We start from the raw sequence: 18,986 nt of genomic DNA on the forward strand, positions 1-18,986 counted from the left end.
TATAGGCTGGAATTCTGCTCACTCTGTTGTGTGAATGAAGCCTGGTTTTTTTAGTTTGTTTTTGAAGGCAGGGTCTTCTTTAGTATGTAGTTCAGGCAGTCTTCAAACTCATGAATCTCCTGCCTCAGCCTCTCAAGAGCTGAGATCGCAGGTACCCTTCATCACGCTCAGCCTGTGGAAGACTTAAGACCTAGAGGCTTGAATAAGTCTTCGCCTCTGTCTCATATTTTGCGATCTGCAGTAGCAATTTCCCGAGACACAGTCTTCGAGACATCACCAATGAGGCATTGTTTCTGGGAACGAGAACAGCCACTTTTTACCTAGTATCGAGTCGCTCACACATTTCTGAGTCATCTTTTTTTTTCTCCCTTCTACTTTTAGATGTTGCCGTGCAGCTCCCTGACAAGAAATCCATAATTATGTATTTAACGTCTCTGTTTGAGGTGCTTCCTCAGCAAGTCACTATAGATGCCATCCGAGAGGTGGAGACGCTCCCCAGGAAGTACAAGAAAGAATGTGAAGGGGAAGAAATTAATATCCAGGTGCTGGCCCATTTTTCTTGAAACTTTTGCCATGCCCGTTTGATTTCTCATAGGTACTTGGTCAAACTTACACAGTGTGTTTTCCGAACATACATGTGTTTTTTTCTGAGTTGTTCGTTCTTTTCAGTTAGTGTGCTGTCCCGTGTGTGCCACTCAGGCAAATTTATGAAACAGGGAAGTGTCTTGTTTTTCAAGGTGAGTAGCGTCTGGGGCTGTTGAACATGGGGCTGCATGGCACTAAAAGCTACACTTTGTAGTGAACTGGATGCTGAGGGTTGGATTTTATTCATGGTGATTGAGAGGCCAAGGCATTGGCCTGGTGTAGGAAATGTTTTCTCTCATGTTGTCCTGGGTTATTTTTGTTAAGTAGTAATTTTCTTTACATTTGGGGTCCATTCATAAAGAACTCTCCCTACCCCCATTATCGTCTCATAAGGATTCTCAAAATACAAGTCTTTCTTTCCCTTTTCCTCTGGAGAGGCATTGTACCATAAATCATTCATCAGATTTTTCCAGAAATGGGCTAGCAAATGTTTTCACCAACGAATAAATGAGATTTTCCGAAGGAGATATGAATAATGAAATTTTTTCTTTCTTTATTAGCCTGCCTTGACTCAACCCATATTTCATCTTTGTGTGTGTGTGTGTGTGTGTGTGTGTGTGTGTGTTTGCATGAAATCCAAGTCTTCTTCATTCATAAAAGGAAGATGACCACCTGCTCAGATTTTCAAAGTCACACATTTTAGAAACAGGTCCAGAGGCGCTAGAGAGATGGCTTAGTCAGTAAAGTGTTCGATGTCCGAGCCTAAGGATCTGAATGGTCTCCCTGTAATCCTAATGCTGAGAGGCAGGGATTGGGTGGGTTAGCGAAGCTCGTTGGTCAGTCAGCATAGCTTGCATAGCCAGCATAGCTTGGTCAGTGAGTTCCAGGTTCAGTGAGAGACACCGTCTCAATGAAATGAGGTGGTGAGCGATTGGAGAATACACTTGATATCAATCTCTGCCTACCACATTGTGTGTGAACACACATATTTACACACCACATAGGTATACACACACATACAAGGAAACAGATTTCAAATTTGTAAGAAGTGTATGTTGGAGGAGCGTGTGCCCTGGAACTTAAATCTCATCCTCTGGTACTTGGGTGGGGTCACTGTGGCTAAAATTACCTCCTTGATAAAGAGAACACAACAAACACTCACCCAGTTAAGCCCAGTTCTCTGTCGTTAGTATAGACCCTCCAGATTTGTTTTGACATTCTCGCTCAGCAATTTTTTAAAAGTTATTCGATTCTTCAGTTACAAAAATAATCTTGAACACGTCGTCTTTCTTCCCCACTTCTATAAGAGTTACAGAATTTACTTGTTCTTTTAGATTTTGGGTAGCATGTAATAATCATTTTGTTTTTGTCCGTTTCCAAAAAATATTTCTTAGAAAACGAAGAAGAAAAAAAAACTTTATTAAAAAGGAAAAGGGGAGTGATGGGATCTGATTGTGAATCCTGGTTTCTTTTGAGTTTTGATCGTCAAAGAATGCAGAAGGAAAACCCGTAACCACTACAAGTTGTTCACATTGGCCTCTGAACATGGTTTGCTTTAATGATGCCCCTTCCTGGGTGACTCAGATGGTGTTCTAGGCTTTCCTCTTGTGTTTAGAGCCATCTCTTCATTGGACTGATTTATTTTTGTTAAAGAGATAAGATATTTCAATTCTTCGTCTTATGGCTATCCTCTCAAAAAGGAAGGGCCGTCCAGATGGTTCAGTTGGTAGAAGTGATTGATGCTTTAGGTTAGATCCCTAGAACTCATATAAAGGTAGAAGGAGACAGTGAGCTGTGTAATTGTCCACTAGCCTCCATATGTAGGCATACACCCCTTCAGTACCATAGTAAATCAGAGGAAGAAAGAAGTGGATTTTGTTCATTTATTTTATGGTATTCAAATAAAACAACCACTTCTGTTTAGGATGCAAGGCAACATGGTAAGGATTTCAGAAACCATTTTCTGTCTGCCTACAACTAAGTCGTTTAATGCTCACTTTGTTGATTGGATGCTTTTATTCGTAGCTTAGAAGTTAAGTTACATTAATTGAGGGAGTCAAATGTGGTCGTCTTGATTGTCTCCTTGTTGGCTTTTCTTGCTGTCCACTGTTCTCTAAGGAATGCTGGCGTCCAGCCAGCCTCCTCTATGGCTCCCCTTTCTTCCAACATATGCCAAGTAGCATTGGGAGGTCAGTAGGTAATCCCCGTATCACATCTCCCTTTAAAAACATGCCAGTTGAAAATCTCCCGAGTATTTACATGTAGAGGCTGCTCTCCCCGCTCCCGGATGGATGCTGGTGCCTACACAGATGACCTTTGGCTGATGACTAACATTCCTGGCTTTACGTGTTCTCACCTTTGTCTGCACCTTTGCTTAAATCCCCTCTGAGTTACCTTAGCACTGTGATTTTAGGCTTTTAGGTTGAGAATGTAGCTTATTTTCCTTCCTAGGCCTTGGCATCATTTGTGTCTTAATTAGCTAGTGTTTTTACTTATCATGACTTTTTTTTTTAACTCCATAACTCAGTTGAAAGCATTCCTTTGATCTCTCCTATAAAAAGACTTTCTATGCTCTAACCCCCAAGTTTTCATGTTAATACTTATGCTATAGTTTGCAGATGGAGTGGGCTTTTCTTCTTTCCTGATTCTTATGTATGTTGAATTCCATCTACGAAGTATCTTCTACCTATAAGGTCTCTGATCAAGCCTCCACTCTTTCACTTAAACGGAACCTTCTCGGGAAAGCCTTTTCTCATTAACTGATTAAGATCTGTCTTCATGTGCCCACCCTGTCTTTCTTGCTCTCTCAGTATTTTTGAGAACTATGTCAAGAATTTTAAATGTGACTTAAGAACATTGAAAAGACAGTGAAGGATTTCAGGCAGGGCGTCCAGTGGGTGTGAACACATGAGAGAGATCATTCTCTCTGCTGTCTGAGAAATGGAATGGGAGATAGGACTGTGGGTGCCAAGAGTTAGCAAGCCATTGTCGTCCAGAGGAGAAACAGGGGTGGATGTAGAAGTGGAAAGTTCTGGATGGATTTGAGTTGAACTTTGAAGGTAGGACTAACTTGCAGATTAAACATGGGAGAGGAAAGAAAGAGGGGTGTACCCAAGTCTATCACCCAGGTTGTTGGCTGGGGTACTTAGGTATGTGGAATCTGGAAGGTGGTAAGTTTTGGGGTAAAACAAAGGAGTGTTTAAATGTGGATATGGTTTGCTATATCTTAAAGATACTGGAGGTGTTATTGCTGCTGGAAATTAGAAGAGAGTTTTACTAGAGATAAAATATCTATAGGATCTAGATTATTATTTTTAAAAAGTCCAATAGAAATAGATGATATCACTTAGTCAAAGTGTATCAAGGGAAAAAGAAGCTCCGGAGGTTTATTGCTTGAAGATGGGCAGGGCCACCGAACTGGGAAGGCAACCACTGTGTTCTGTTCCTGGGGTGGGGAGCTTGGGAAGTCAGGACTGGTCAGCTCCAGGCAAAGCCACTGAGAAGCTTATGGAAGAAACACATGACGGCTGGGTCCTCTTGTTTCCGGCTGGTGTGTGGCATAGCTGTTATCAGAAATATTTTAATTGATTGGCTAATTGTATGGTTACCTGAAAAGTAAGTGTAGGGAAATGGCTTTGCCGCCTTTTCAGTCATTTGGCGGGTAAATGTTGAGACAGAGTTGTAGCAGAATGTCAGGACTTTAGTGGTAGCATGTGTGAGCATGCGTTCACCGTTCTTCTCGTTTATGTGCACGTGGGACGTTTTACACAAGTCTTCAGGTTTTGCTTTGACTGGAAACAAAGCAACAGTGGAGTCAGTAGACTTGATTACAAGATCATTAAGTTCATAAAGAGGAGCTAATAATTTAGAAAAAGATCGGCAGACATTTTATTCTACAACCCCTATCCCCCCAGACCACATCCCCCAAACAGAACAGCACATGTTGCCTCAAAAAAATGAAACACAGAATCCCATCTGTTCCACAGGTTGTGTGTGTCCACTGTTTACCATGCGGTACTAAAGTGCAGGGTCCTGGAAGAATTTTAACAGGGGTCACAGCAGAATGTCACGCTCTCCTTTTCTGTAAAGTGCAACCATTGTCCAAAGGCCAGCATGTTTCCTGTCCTCCATCAAAATTCTGTTTCATGAAGTCAAAAACTGGCATTCGGAGCTTTATTTTTGTCCAGTGACTCATGTAGGGTATTTTTCTCTCCCTGACTCCTCAAATGTGGAACGTGTGTGTGTGTGTGTGTGTGTGTGTGTGTGTGTGTGTGTGTGCTCTATTTTGTATTTCGAGGGCTGTTAGTGCCCTTGGATTAATTCATGGCTTCATTCACTCAGCTCCAGAGAACTGGGTTGTCTCCTGAGATCCTGGTCCCTGCCTTGGTTTCCCCAGACATTGTGCTCTTGGTGAGCACCTGTGTCTTCATGATTGCTGTGCCTTTGTTTCCACAGAGTGCAGTGCTGGCAGAGGAAGGCCAGAGTCCCCGAGCTGAGACCCCCAGCACGGTCACCGAGGTCGACATGGATTTGGACAGCTACCAGATAGCGCTAGAGGAAGTACTGACATGGCTGCTGTCTGCAGAGGACACGTTCCAGGAGCAAGATGACATTTCTGATGATGTCGAGGACGTCAAAGAGCAGTTTGCTACCCATGAAGTAAATATCTGTAGTCGAGAGCCGTATCTTTCCAGGGCGTGGCCTGATTTAGGGGTGGGGATAGGTTGGGGTGACTTCACCATCGGCTTGGGATCTACCAAGTTCTGCTCCATAGCAAAGGTCATGATGTTGTGCTAGAGTTATTTAAAGGGGCTTTGTTAGAAAGCTGGAGTGATCAACAGTTCAGGGGAGTCGGATTTCAGACACAAGCTTGTGACGGCTTGAGTGTTTTTTTGGAACTGATGATCAGGTCAGTGTGGAACGTTATTCCTTTCTGAAGTATTGAGCTGCAGTTGAAAGTCAACATAGCCAACTGGCATCCTGAATTGTTAGGTTTCTCATGCCTCCCTAAAGGCCATTGTTTTTATTTGTTGTCTGATTAAGCCAGTGGGGTGTGTGTGTGTGTGTGTGTGTGTGTGTGTGTGTGTGTGTGTCTGTGTGTGTGTGAATGTGTGTGTGTGAATGTGTGTGTGTGTGGTGTGTGTGTATGTGTGTGTGTGTGTCTGTGTGTGTGAGTGTGTGTGTGTGTGTGTGTGTGTGTGAGTGTGTGTGTGTGAATGTGTGTGTGTGAATGTGTGTGTGAATGTGTGCATGTGTATATGTGTGTGTCTCTGTGTGTGTGAATGTGTGCATGTGTGTATATGTCTGTGTGTGTCTGTGTATGTGTCTGTGTCTGTGTGTGTATATGTGTGTGTCTGTGAATGTGTCTCCGTGTGTGTGTGTGTGTGTGTCTCTGTGTGTGTTGTATGTGTGTGTTGTGTGTGAGTGTGAGTGAGTGAATGTATGTTGGTGTGATGTTACCTGGGATTGAAAAGAATCAAAATGCCAATATTCTAAAGCAGTTCATCTTTTTATTTACTATTTTCATATGTACTCCTGATTCCACCTTTATGATACATTAACAACACAATCATCATTTACTTAAGATAAATAGCTGATAAATGTGCTCTCATGGCCCAAGGTCAGTCCCTGCAACTCACTTTGTGGAATGACAGATCCACCTCTTATGAGCTGCCCTGTGGTTCCCCATATGTGTTGGAATGCCAAGCATGGTGTGTGCACATGTGCACGTGCACACACACACACACACACACATACACACACATACACACACATTCATATGTGAGTGGGAGTGTTCACACACACACATGCACACACACAAACACACACATACACATACACACAGACACACATTCACACACATTCACATGTGAGTGGGAGTGTACACACACATGCACACACACACAAACACACACACACACACACACACATTGAGTCACACACCGAGACACACACACTCACAGCCACACACACACACACACACAGAAACACACACACAGCCACACACACACTCACATACACACACACACACATGTACACGCACATGTTCACATGTGAGCAGGAGTGTACACACACAAACGATTGTAAAATGTTTAAAATCATCTTTAACGTTTTCTTTGATCTAGCTTTCTTCTGAGTTACAGTTAATGCTGACTTCCCACTTCAGAGCTTAATACCTTTTGTGAAGGTCTCCTCCATCTTCACGTCCTACAGGTTACTCTCTCTGTGGCGTTGATGTTGAGGTTAGGCGCCTAGTGGTTTGTCTCTTATGTGTTTTTGCAACAAGCGACTCACCGATTACCACAATGTCCTTTGCTAGACGTTTATGATGGAGCTGACTGCGCACCAGAGCAGCGTGGGGAGTGTCCTGCAGGCTGGCAACCAACTGATGACACAAGGCACTCTGTCGGATGAGGAGGAGTTTGAGATTCAGGAGCAGATGACCTTGCTGAACGCCAGATGGGAGGCGCTCCGGGTAGAGAGCATGGAGAGACAGTCCCGGTGAGTGGAGCCCACGTGTCAAGAGCCTGACTCCCAGACCACACTGCACAGTTAAGCTCTGGGACAGGCCGGTGGGGCTGGGAATGAGCTAGGTAGAGGGCAAGCCTTCCACTGTTCTAACACCATTCTGGGAACCTCATCTCTGTCAAGACGGTAGGAGAAGGTTGGAATGTGGAGGGTGGTGAGAGGGGAAATTATGTTTTTTCACAAGTGATATTATTGCAGTGATAAAATACCCTGACCAAAAAAAAAGCAACTTATAGGAGAAAGGGTTTATTTTAGCTAACAATTCCAGGTTTCTGTCTCCTTTTGGGGACCTCACAGAGGTGGGAGCTTGAAGTCAGAAGGCACATACATCACTGCCACAATCCGGAGCAGAGAAGAATGACTGTCCCCGGGCTTAGTGCTCAACTAGCTTTCTTCACTTTTATACAGTCCAGGGCCCCAGCCAGGGAATGATGCTGCTTGATGTCAGACCAGTCTTCCTCTATCACTTAGTCTGTTCAGTCCACTTCCCCACAGACATGGCCACAGGCCAGCCTCATTTAGACAGCCCCCCTCGAGGTGAGTGTAGCCTGCCCTGCGTTGACAGTTTCAACTTTCCATCACAACAGATAAACCTGTTTCTTGGCAGTAGCATTAAACCCGGCAAGGCGTGGACGGGAGATGACATGGGCCTACTGTTCAGTGGTCTGTAACAGTTTAAAAAGCAGTCTGACGCCATGGTCCGTTTCACTTTCCACATTGTGATTTGCATCCCAGTGCCGTTTCCACCAATTTAATAAGCAGGAATTCCTGAGGGTAGAAACAATGATTCTGTTTTGGATCCAGGGAGCTGTTATTTATATTCTTGGACTGCATTTAATGAACTCCAGTTAGGAATCCAACTGGAGCTCTCCCCCTTAGTTTCTACATGGATGGACTCTCTGCTCCTTGGATGGTTGGGGTAGACAAGGGTGTGTCTTCCTGCCCCCCATTTGCCTGGTGCCAGGAGTCGGTGCCCCTGCCAGGGAACAAGCTGGAGGGGAATGACTTTCTGTCCCCCTGGCCAGGTTGCATGATGCCCTGATGGAACTGCAGAAGAAACAGCTGCAGCAGCTCTCAGACTGGCTGACCCTCACAGAGGAACGCATTCAGAAGATGGAAAGCCTCCCAGTGGGTGACGACCTACCCTCCCTGCAAAAGCTGCTTGAAGAACATAAAGTAAATTGGCTCCTTGCTCCCTTCCTACTTCCTTGTATAAAAAGGCAGCACCGACCTGGGGCCAGGTGGCTTCCCTCAGTGTGGAGCTGGGCTGCTTCCTCCGGGTTGCCTTTTATCCAGGAGCTTATGAGGTGGTGTTGGTTCGAAGGCGACATTTCTGAAAGGGACAGCTTTGCACACGTGCCCAAGTCCTCTCTTCTGAAAGTGCGTGACTTCGGTCACATTCGGCAAGGGTGGTGTTTGGACCTGAAAGTGCTTGAGAGACTGAGCACATGGGCGTGCTCCATGACCGTCTATGGGTGTGTGTGTGTGTGTGTGTGTGTGTGTGAGAGAGAGAGAGAGAGAGAGAGAGAGAGAGAGAGAGAGAGAGAGAGCTGAACTGAATGGAGCCCTTTGTTATGAGTGAGAGGTGGTGGTGTTGGTAAAGGGACAGAAAGCGTGGTTCAGGATTGGGGCTGGAGGTCATGTAATGCACAGCGTGGGTGGAGAGACAAACTGGATTAGGATAGATACCTAATCCTGTGAGGAACCTGTTCCCTCTCTTCGGAAGAGCATACGTAGGGTGCTGGGTAAGGAGCTAACATATGGTGGAGAGCGTAATTTGGTTCCAAGAGGAGTGGTTCAGTTTGCAAAGTAGAAGAAAGGAAAGGTACAGAGATTTGTTGATCAGCGAAGCAGCTAGATAGCGGATGACGGAAGCATTAGGGTTACATTAAACACTACCCAAGAGGCATTTCACCACACTAGTGCTACTGTTTCAGCCAATTACTCGCTACAGATGTCTAACGGCTGTTCTTTTCTTGTGGAAGAGGGAAGTGAAGGCGCCCATATGCTTGTTCTTGGTTGCTCTCTTGGGGAGCTAATCAGAATAACTTCTATGAATCACACAGCCTTTTCCTCATCTTGCACCTTATGGAGCTACAGAAAACGACCTCTGATTCTGTAGGCTTAAACTCCGGGCTTTTAGATTAATCAGTTCTACATTTTTTTTTTCTTCAGTGTCTTATTGTGTACCCCTGGCTGACTAGGAACTTGTTTTGTAAACCAAGATGGCCTTGCACTGACAGTGATCCTCCTGCCTCTACCTCTGCCTCTTGAGTGCTGGGATACCCACATATTATGCATATATTTTTATTTTAATTCCTAGAATAGACACAAGATTTCCTTCTCTTCTTCCTTTCCTTCTTCCTCCTCGTCTTCTTTTGTTTCGGGAAAGAATTGGGGCTGAAAGTGGCGCACACATTACACATTTACAATTGGTTGGAAGGCTGTGTTCAGGCTTCTTTCTTTAGAACTTAGGATAATGGTTGGGAATGGCAATCCAATGCCTCATTAGGTTTCTTCATTACTTTTGACAAGAAGCGGATTTTAAATAGGTAAATGAGGAAGGGTAGATATCATAGTTTATCTTTTTTTTTTCCTCTAGAGTTTGCAAAGTGACCTCGAAGCTGAACAGGTGAAGGTGAATTCCTTAACTCATATGGTGGTGATTGTGGATGAAAACAGTGGGGAGAGCGCCACAGCTGTTTTGGAAGATCAGTTACAGGTAAGACCTTGGCAAGTAGGATGCCCTTAAGATCCTCTTTCTGGTCAAGGTTCATGTACTAGCTCCTCCTGTACATCCTTGCTTGTACAGAAGGGTATAAAAAAAATAGCCTCCTTTAATCATCTTTTTGTTACTGTAATGAAGGTCCTGAGGCAGTGTATAGGGAACAAAGTTTACTTAGCTCACAGTTTTGGAGGCTGTCATTCTGATACATGTTTCCTCTTGGCTATGTCAAACAGGAGCATGTGTATGTGTGTGTAGTGTCTCTGCCTTAATTTACTAATCCATTAGGGTTTTTCTTGGTGGGACAACCCTCATGACCTCATTTAATCTAGTAAACAACAACAACAACAACAGCAAACTCCAAAAAACCAAAACCGAAAACAAAATCCCCACCCAAACCAGAAACGAAGCACATCATTAAGCTGAATTTCCACCTTCTTGGTACCATTCATGCAAACTCTTTTTGAGTTAAATTCCTGTTTGAATTCATGGCGGAGTGGGAGGGAGGGGTAGGGTGGAGCACAAAGTGTGACACCTGCTTTTGGTTGTACTTCCCAGTTGAGCCTCTCCTATACGTGGTTACAGGCCTAGCTGGGTATTCCTTCCTTCATGCCAACCCTTGCAGTGAAGGCATGAGACCATTGTTCCGCTCCCTTGTGCCTAACGTCAACAAGATTTTAAAGCACAGGAGCTCATCCAAATGATCCCCAGGCTTTCCTGGACACAGTTGCTTGAAGAGTTTGTGAAGGCAACCATCACCTGGAAAGTTTGGAGTATCAAAAGTAAACATGTAGATTGTGGTTGTAGAAATGGTTGAAATAAAAAAACAACCCTCAGACACATATACCCAATTTGTAAATCTATGTAAAACGTTGCATTCCCATACAAACCTTACAGAGAAGTAGGAACAGAAATTCTAGTTGTTTTTTTCTTATCTCTGAGTAATTTAAATAATTATATTTTATGCAAGCTAGTTTTTTCTCATATATATACTTTTTTTAAAGATGTATTATTTATTTATTTATTTATTTATTTATTTATTTATTTATTTATTATACTTTCAATACACTGTAGCTGTCTTCAGACACACCAGAAGAGGGCATCAGATCCCATTACAGATGGTTGTGAGCCACCATGTGGTTGCTGGGACTTGAACTCAGGACCTCTGGAAGAACAGTCAGTGCTCTTAACCGCTGAGCCATCTCTCCAGCCCCTCATATATATACTTAAATGTGCTTTTTGTAAGTTGGTGCTTTGGAGAACTGTAGTAATCCTGTCTCCTGGCTGGGCTAACAGAGTCTGCTTCTTCCTTCCCTAGAAACTGGGTGAGCGCTGGACAGCTGTATGCCGCTGGACTGAAGAACGGTGGAACAGGTTGCAAGAAATCAATATTCTGTGGCAGGAATTATTGGAAGAACAGGTATGAAACGCAATGACCATCCATCAAGGACAAAACAGAGTGACAAGAAGCCCATGGTTACATTATGGCTGTGGACTATGACTGCCTCTTCTGTAGTGAGAGCTCTGGAATTTTGGTGTCTTTAAAAAAAAAACACAGAAATGTTATAAGAATATGTTTTTGTTTTCATCCCAGATTGTCCCCAGTAGCTGATTGTGATTTGCCTTGTGCTGGGGCCAGGGGCATGATTTTGCCAGCTGCAGATAGTTTCTGTGATTGTGTGACCTTTGTAATTCTGGGGACTTTTTAGAGGGTATATAAATTCCGGGACCCCAAGTGTTGTTGTTTGTTGGTGGTCAAGGTTTGTTAAATAGTCCTGAGCAAAGAAGAAACAAGAAGAAGAAGAAGTTAGATAGCCTGATGTCAAAGAACTTGACACCCCTAGTCGGCAGGAAATAGTCTAAGGATAACGATGTCCCCTTTCTGGTCCCTGACTTTATTCATGAACCTCTTTCTTCTCTCCCCTCTATTCTTTTCTCCCTCCTGTCTAGAGTTAGGGGGCTGAAGAGGTAGAAAAAGGTGGAAAAAAGAAGAACCCATAAAGTAGCAAGACCAGCTAACTACACTCTTACCTTTGGAAGTTCTTATTTTGAAAATGATTCGTGAAATTTGGAAATAGTTTATTGGTTTGCAAATAACTTTAAAAATTAAAAAAAAGTATTTAAAAACCGAGGGAAAACAAGTAATTTGACCATTTCTATCACTCTAAGCTTTACGCAGCTCTCTACGCATTGTCGACTGCTGCTTCGTTAATCCGTTCGTTATTTTGCTTGCGATATTGGTTTACATCATTTATCTTTTCTGTCCTCACACTCACTGTCTGGCTAAGGATGACCTTGAGCTCCTGGTTCTCCTGTCTCCAGCTCATACACGCGGCACCGTGCCTGATTTCTGTGGAGCTGGGGGCTGAAGCCAGGGCCTTCCTTGTATACAGTAGCCATGTACCCTACCAACCAATCATCCTTTCCTTCTCCCTGTTTATTATGTTGAAAGTCAGGTTTCTATTAACCTTATCTCCATTTCTGCAGCCTATTCATCAAGATCGTGGTCTGAGGCTCCATGGTAATAATAATTTGATCTCTGTCCATTACTTATAATGTTAGTGCTTAGGCCTGTCCCTATCTTGACTTACTTTCCACAGCATAGCCACTCCTGAGTTTTTATGGAGCGGTCTGTTTGAATGTGTACCAGCACAATTCCCAACATACAGTTTGTGCTTAGTAAATACAGGGTAAAGGAATTCCTCCGTACACTGTGAATGTTAAATCGTAATCATCCTCTCAACTTTCTTTTTTTTTTTTTTTTTGGTTTTTTTTTTTCCCGGAGCTGGGGCCCGAACCCAGGGCCTTGCGCTCGCTAGGCAATCGCTTTACCCCTGAGCTAAATCCCCCACCCCCCCCTCTCAACTTTCAACCCGCATACAGGCCGAAACTAATGAGAGAATATTTCCTAGCATTGCCTTTGAATAAACACTCAGTTGTACTGTGATGCAGAGCTGTCTGGGCAGCTTTTTTCTTGGCTTGTTGACTCTTTCCTTACCTTTTAGCTTTACACAAAAGTTATCAGGACCAAATACAAAGACGTAAAAATTTCCTCCCCAGTGCCAAACAGTTGTAGCCTAGAAAAGAAGCAGACACAAGGTTCCCACAGTGTCTGCCTTGACTTTGTTGCACTTCCTTCCAGAAAAAGCAGCTTTGTTCCCTGCGTGGGATCAGGAACCAGATGGGTGAGATCCTGCAGCTTAGCAGAGGCCGAGGCAGATGATAGTTCATTTTAATTACTGTGTTACAAAATGTGTCCAAACCTAAATGATGAATCAGCATGGTAGCCGATAATCTTCCTCTTCCTCCTCCTTCCCCTGCTCCTCTTTAAATTAGGGATTACGTAATGGGTATGTCAGTGGGACTCAGTTGCTAGAGCGCTTGCCTAGTGTACATGAAGCCTTGGGTTAAATTGTCTGTAACTCATAAAGTGGGGGTTGTGGTGTGTACCACAGTTTACTCTTCATGCCCAGACATAGGCAGGAGGATCAGAAATTCAAGGTTATACTCAGTTGCTTAGCAAGTTTGAAGCCAATCTGGGTTAAGAGACCCTGTCTCAAGACAGACAGCCCCCTCCCCTCCAAAAAAAAAAAAAAAACCCACATAATTTGTTCTGCTTCCTGGCATTTGGATGTTGCATTTTGGCAATGTGTACATTACCCTGGAAATTTCTGTTCAGGTCACAGCATTCCATACAATAGTTAAATATTTTTCTTCAGTAATAACGACTGGCATCAGTCATTGTCAGAAAAAGATTAGTAGGACTTTTCTACTGTCCTGGTTTGTTTATTGTTTTTGTTTCTCGTCAGCTTGACACAAGCTAGAGTTACTGGGGAAGAGGAGACACAATTGAGACAATGTCTCCATCAGATTAGACTCTAGGCAAGTGGGTGGGGCTGGATTAATGATTGATGTGGGAGGGCCTCCCCGCTGTTGGGAGTGCTGCCCCTGGGGCAGGTGGCCCTGAGTTGTAGCAGAAAGCACTCAGAACAAACCTGGAGGAGGAAGGCAGTTGGCACCATTCCTTCCTCTTTGCCATAGAGTCTATGGTCTCTGCCGCAGTTCCTGCCCTGTGGCCCTTCGAGATGGAGCCTTTCCTCCTCACGTTCATTTTGTTCATGGTGTTTTATCGCAGCAACAGAAACTGTTCAAGTTTGGACTAATTTTAAAATGAAGAAAAAAATGTTTAAAAATCAAGGGATATCTAAAAATCAAGGGATATCAGGTATTTTGACCACTTGTATCACTCGAAGGTTTCACTAGGCCATCTGTTCATTATTGTCTGCTGCTAGGACATTTTAACTCTCTCTCTGAGAGAGTGAGGGAGGGAAAGGGTTGAGAGAGAGAGAGACAGACAGACAGACAGAGGTCTGTCTGCACCTTCTGTTTTGCTCCCTGGTTATTTATATGAACATCTTACCAACCTTCCTAGACAGGAGATAGGATCTGCATTTGTCTTTTATTTTTCTAATCTTCATTTCTTTCTCTTTTGGGGTAGTGGTATTAGGCTATAGAGGTAAGGGATAGCTTGTAAATAAACTGACTAATAAGACAACCAAGAGAGAATTCTTCCCACTGCAAGTCCAGAACTAACCCTTTGCCCCTTAGCTATACAGAAAAGCATTGCTGTAATACATACTACTTTAGTCTCTCTCTCTCTCTCTCTCTCTCTCTCTCTCTCTCTCTCTCTCTGTGTTTGTGTGTGTGTGTGTGTGTGTGTGTGTGTGTGTTGACATCTCAGTCCATCACTTAACATCTTCCAAAGAGTGCACACTTTTGACTAAGTTTTAAGTATTTTTGATGTTGGCCTCGGGCCATCTTCATTCTTCTTCCTTTAATGTAATTGCTTTTGAACTTTGACCATTTGCATATTTCCCCCTCCTGCTGCTGTGGACCAACTGTTGATTTAGGGGTAGGAGTTTATGACCCAGCTCTGCCATTCTGTAGCTAACTGACCTCAAACATGTAACTTGACTTCTGTCTCCTTCTCGAAAATGAGCAGCAGGGACAAGAAAATCTGAGCTTCCTTCGGATTAAAACCTAGAGTCTTGAGTCTAGGGTTAGTTGTTATATGGGATGATTTTCTTCTAGTGTAATAAAATCCCTAGCCAGGCTTGGTATCACATGCTCCTGGGCCCCTGGTGCTCAGGAGATAGTGACAGAAGGGTTGCAAGTTCAAGGCCAGCTTGATATACTAACAAGATCCCTGCTCCCCCTCCCCCCCAAATAAAAAAAAATCCTAGAGGCTGAGTGGTATAAGGCTTATTTATATTCTTTATGACTACATTCTACTAACCATTGAGGCCAACAGCTCCACCATTGCGTTACCCCTACAGTCCCGAAGGCTTGCCCACTTCAGTGTTTTAGAAGTGGGAACATCTAGAGTATGGAGCTAGCTTGGGTGAGGAGGCCCTGTCTGTCAGTCACATCACAGTACTTAGCGTCGCAATGGGAGTGTGCACCAAAGGGAGAGGTCTCCTGGTGACACAGGAAGCCAGAGGTCAGGAAGGGGTTAGCCTTGCTCTTTTGTAATGGTGGTTCTTAGGAATTTATGGAAGCCCCAGAAGAACAGCATCTCTCTCTTCTGAGGGCAGCACCGTACATGACCTCCTCTAGCTTCTACATCTTACAGATTGCAGCCTCTCTCCTGCCACACCACAGACCATGCTCTTCCTGCACAGGAGCCCTTTGAGGTCACGCTAAACCCTATCCACACCTTACACATTACCATAGTTCAGAACCAATAACTGGTTAATCTGCTGTAGGTCGTAGGAGGCGAATGCTTCTGCCAGTCCTTGAACTTAGATATTCGAAGCTCTTTTTATCCCTAACTAAATGTGACGTCGTTGATACACGTCAGATACTTGCTTGAATCGTCAGATGATTGACCGCAGTGTATCTTTCCAACTTTCGTTATCACCCCTAGTGTCTTTTGGAAGCTTGGCTCACCGAAAAGGAAGAGGCTTTGAATAAAGTCCAAACTGGCAACTTTAAAGACCAGAAGGAACTCGGCGTCAGTGTCCGGCGTCTGGCTGTAAGTGTGTCCCTGTTGGCATCTGTTGTAAGCCTGTGATGTCTAGTGTTTTATAACTAAGGGTTATTATAGTTGAATGAGTATGGATTATAGCTCATACAGAATGGCAGAACATGCTGTCAGTTAGATCATGAATCTACCTGCTTACACTTCCTGAGGAAGATAAACCTTCTTGAGAGAGAGAGAGTTGTTTGTGGAAGTTAGGTCCTGATTCTTCCTCCCACCCCATGCTCCCTGAAATAAGACTCAGAATCGAAATCTATTTATAGACACTTTGGCCATATAGCTAGGCTCTTCTTTGCTTGACCATAACTTAAAATAACCCAGTTATTTTAATCCACATTCTGCCATATGGCTGGTTACCTATGCTTTGGTACTAGACTTCTGTCTCCTCACATCTTTTTCTCGGACGAATCTCCCACCTGGCTCTATCCCAGAATCCTTTCTCCTCCCGGGTGTTCCACCTCCTATTTCCAGCCTAAGCCATAGGCCCGTCAGATTTATTATTGACAGGTGCCACATTCTTACAGACGTAAGATAGTCTCTACAGTTGTTGTCTGATAGGCATTTGACATTCTAGATTTTGAAGGAAGACATGGAAATGAAGAGGCAGACTCTGGACCAACTGAGCGAGATTGGCCAAGACATGGGCCAATTGCTCAGTAATCCCAAGGCGTCTGAGAAGATGAACAGTGACTCTGAGGAGCTAACCCAGAGATGGGACTCTTTGGTTCAGAGACTAGAAGACTCTTCTAACCAGGTACCTTTTGATTCGGGGTAGTATATTATACCACGAGAGAATCCTGAGTGTTCAGGAACAGACAGACTCAGTCTGATATCCAAAGTGTGCTTTATCAATTGACAATAAGGAAAAATGAGGCATCCATGCAACTCGGCTAACCCGGGAAAACATCATCATAAAACAGAAGAAGCCGGTCATGCACAATGGTTCTGTACTATGAAATGTGCAGGGCAGACAGGGTCTGACACAGTAGAGGAGCTCAGTGGCCTTGAGCAGTGGTGATTTGGTGATGGACACTCCAGACAGATATCAAGGTTCTATTTGGGGTGATTAAGTTGCCTTGGAGTGTAAGACCAGCAAGAAAAAAAACCAAACAAACATGGGTATGGGCTATTCAATCACAGTACAAGCCTTTTGTTCAGGAGAAAAGCCTGCAGAATGGGTCTTTAGTCTGGGAGTGAGAGCCCACGGTCTAATTATAGGTTAGGGTAGTTAGTTACAGGGGAGAAAGGGATTGACTCAGGGAAGGACAGTACAACGTTTTCCTTTGTCCTGTGCTAAGAAAAGGTAAATGGTAGCACAGAAAATGTCAACCAGCATCCCTTTTGGGCAGCGATCACTGCAAGTCCATGGCATGGCCAGAGCAAGACAGGAGGGACAGAAAGCGACCATAGTTCTAGAAACAAGATTGCTTTGGTTTTGGCAATTGTCATTCTTCAAGCGGAATGGAGGGGTTTTACAAGATGGCACAGTCTAAAGTGTGGCTAAAAGAGCTAAAATCTGTAGCCAGTTACACACCAAAGTGGACTTTTCCCTTTGCTTCTGTGAAGTTTTGGCTAGTCTCAAACCTCTGACCCCTGCCTCTCCTACCAAGTGCTGGGATTACAGGTGTGTGTTATGCTTTACAAAGTGGGATAACTGCAGTGGGAAAACCTGGGCAGGCCCAGGCTGAGGTGTCTCCCTGAGGAATCATGCTGTGGAACAGACCCAGTGTAAGGAAGACTTACTGTGGGGGAAGGGAGCGGTGACCTGGAGAAGCAGGGAACAGAAATGTGAGGGCAGAGAAGGGGGGGGGAGACAGAGACAGAGAGAGTCAGAGAGAGAGAGAGAGAGAGAGAGAGAGAGAGAGAGAGAGAGAGAGAGAGAGAGAGCGTGCGCCAGGAACATGTGGGGAACAGGGGAGAGAAGATGAAGAGCTGCTAGGGTAGCAGTCCCTCTTTGTGTGCCTGGCTCGCACCTGGTGGGCCTTGATGTAAGGTGTTGCTAGGTAGCTGTTGGGGGGGCGGGGCTAGCGGAATCGTCTGTAAGCCGCTAACCGAGTGGCACCATGCCACACAGTTTGAACTGTATGTTTTTATAGGGAGAATTTGATGTGAATAACTCGCAGCGACGGTGTCTTCATTTAAAACCGAAGCTGGGCGTGACTTTTTTTTTTTTTTCTCCAGGTGACTCAGGCTGTAGCAAAGCTCGGCATGTCCCAGATTCCTCAGAAGGATCTTTTGGAGACCGTTCACGTAAGAGAACAAGGAATGATAAAGAAGCCTAAGCAGGAGCTGCCTCCTCCTCCCCCACCGAAGAAGAGGCAGATCCACGTGGATGTGGAGGCCAAGAAAAAGTGAGAGGCGTGTGACTTGCACTAATCACTAATCAAATGCGGCTTTAGACGTGCTCTGCATATGTAAATTCAGTCCCGAGCTCATTTACTGCCTTTGAGTCTCTGGGAGAGTCTGCCTCGCAGGAGCTAAGCCGCTAAATTGCCCCGAGAGACTCTATTCATCCTCTGTTAAATTTAGAGACTGGTGCGGGAATAACCCTTCTGTTCTCAATCCCCATCAGTTTCCCGGAGAAGGATTGTTTGTGGGTGGGCTCCTGCCTTCTTTCTTTCATGTTTAAGCCCTGACAGTTTGGCTTTTTATAAATTCCTATTCCCGGTGAATCTCTTTCCTCTGCTCACCATTACAATAGCAGTTCCGAAAGATAATGCACTTTCGTGCTCCCTCCCTCTCCCCCACCTTCTCCTTTCCTCCTTTTCCCCTCACCCCCTCATCCATGTATTTAGGTTTTCTTTGATAATTCCTTTATCAGGTTTCTAAACAGATACTTTAAGTTTCGCTGAAAGACCTCACTGGGGCTAAAATGTCTTTTATCTTACTGATTTAAAAAGAAAACTGGAGAGAGATTGTTAGAAGCACAAGAATCCAGCTGCATTCACTGAACTTTTGCTATGCCAGAGCCTTTAAAACAGAGGCTCTCAACCTGTGGGTCTCGACTTCTTTGGGGAGTCATATCAGATACCTGGCGTATCAGGTATTTACATTACAGCAGTAGCAAACTTACAATTATGAAGTAAACAAAGAAATAATTTTATTGTT

The 18,986-nt window shown here is 44.2% G+C and overlaps 1 protein-coding gene across 1 annotated transcript in view; it reads left to right on the forward strand.

The window, feature by feature from the left end:
- The window catches only part of Utrn (utrophin), a 593,945-nt gene that overhangs the window by 134,465 nt on the left and 440,494 nt on the right, over positions 1-18,986 (forward strand). Inside the window, 9 exon segments of the mRNA XM_032894978.1 lie at positions 382-542; positions 5,041-5,244; positions 6,905-7,086; positions 8,139-8,289; positions 9,716-9,835; positions 11,157-11,258; positions 15,765-15,872; positions 16,453-16,632; positions 18,060-18,229. Of these exon segments, the coding sequence (XP_032750869.1) occupies positions 382-542; positions 5,041-5,244; positions 6,905-7,086; positions 8,139-8,289; positions 9,716-9,835; positions 11,157-11,258; positions 15,765-15,872; positions 16,453-16,632; positions 18,060-18,229 (1,378 nt within the window).

Source organism: Rattus rattus, chromosome 2 (assembly GCF_011064425.1).
Source record: "Rattus rattus isolate New Zealand chromosome 2, Rrattus_CSIRO_v1, whole genome shotgun sequence".
NCBI lineage: Eukaryota > Metazoa > Chordata > Mammalia > Rodentia > Muridae > Rattus > Rattus rattus.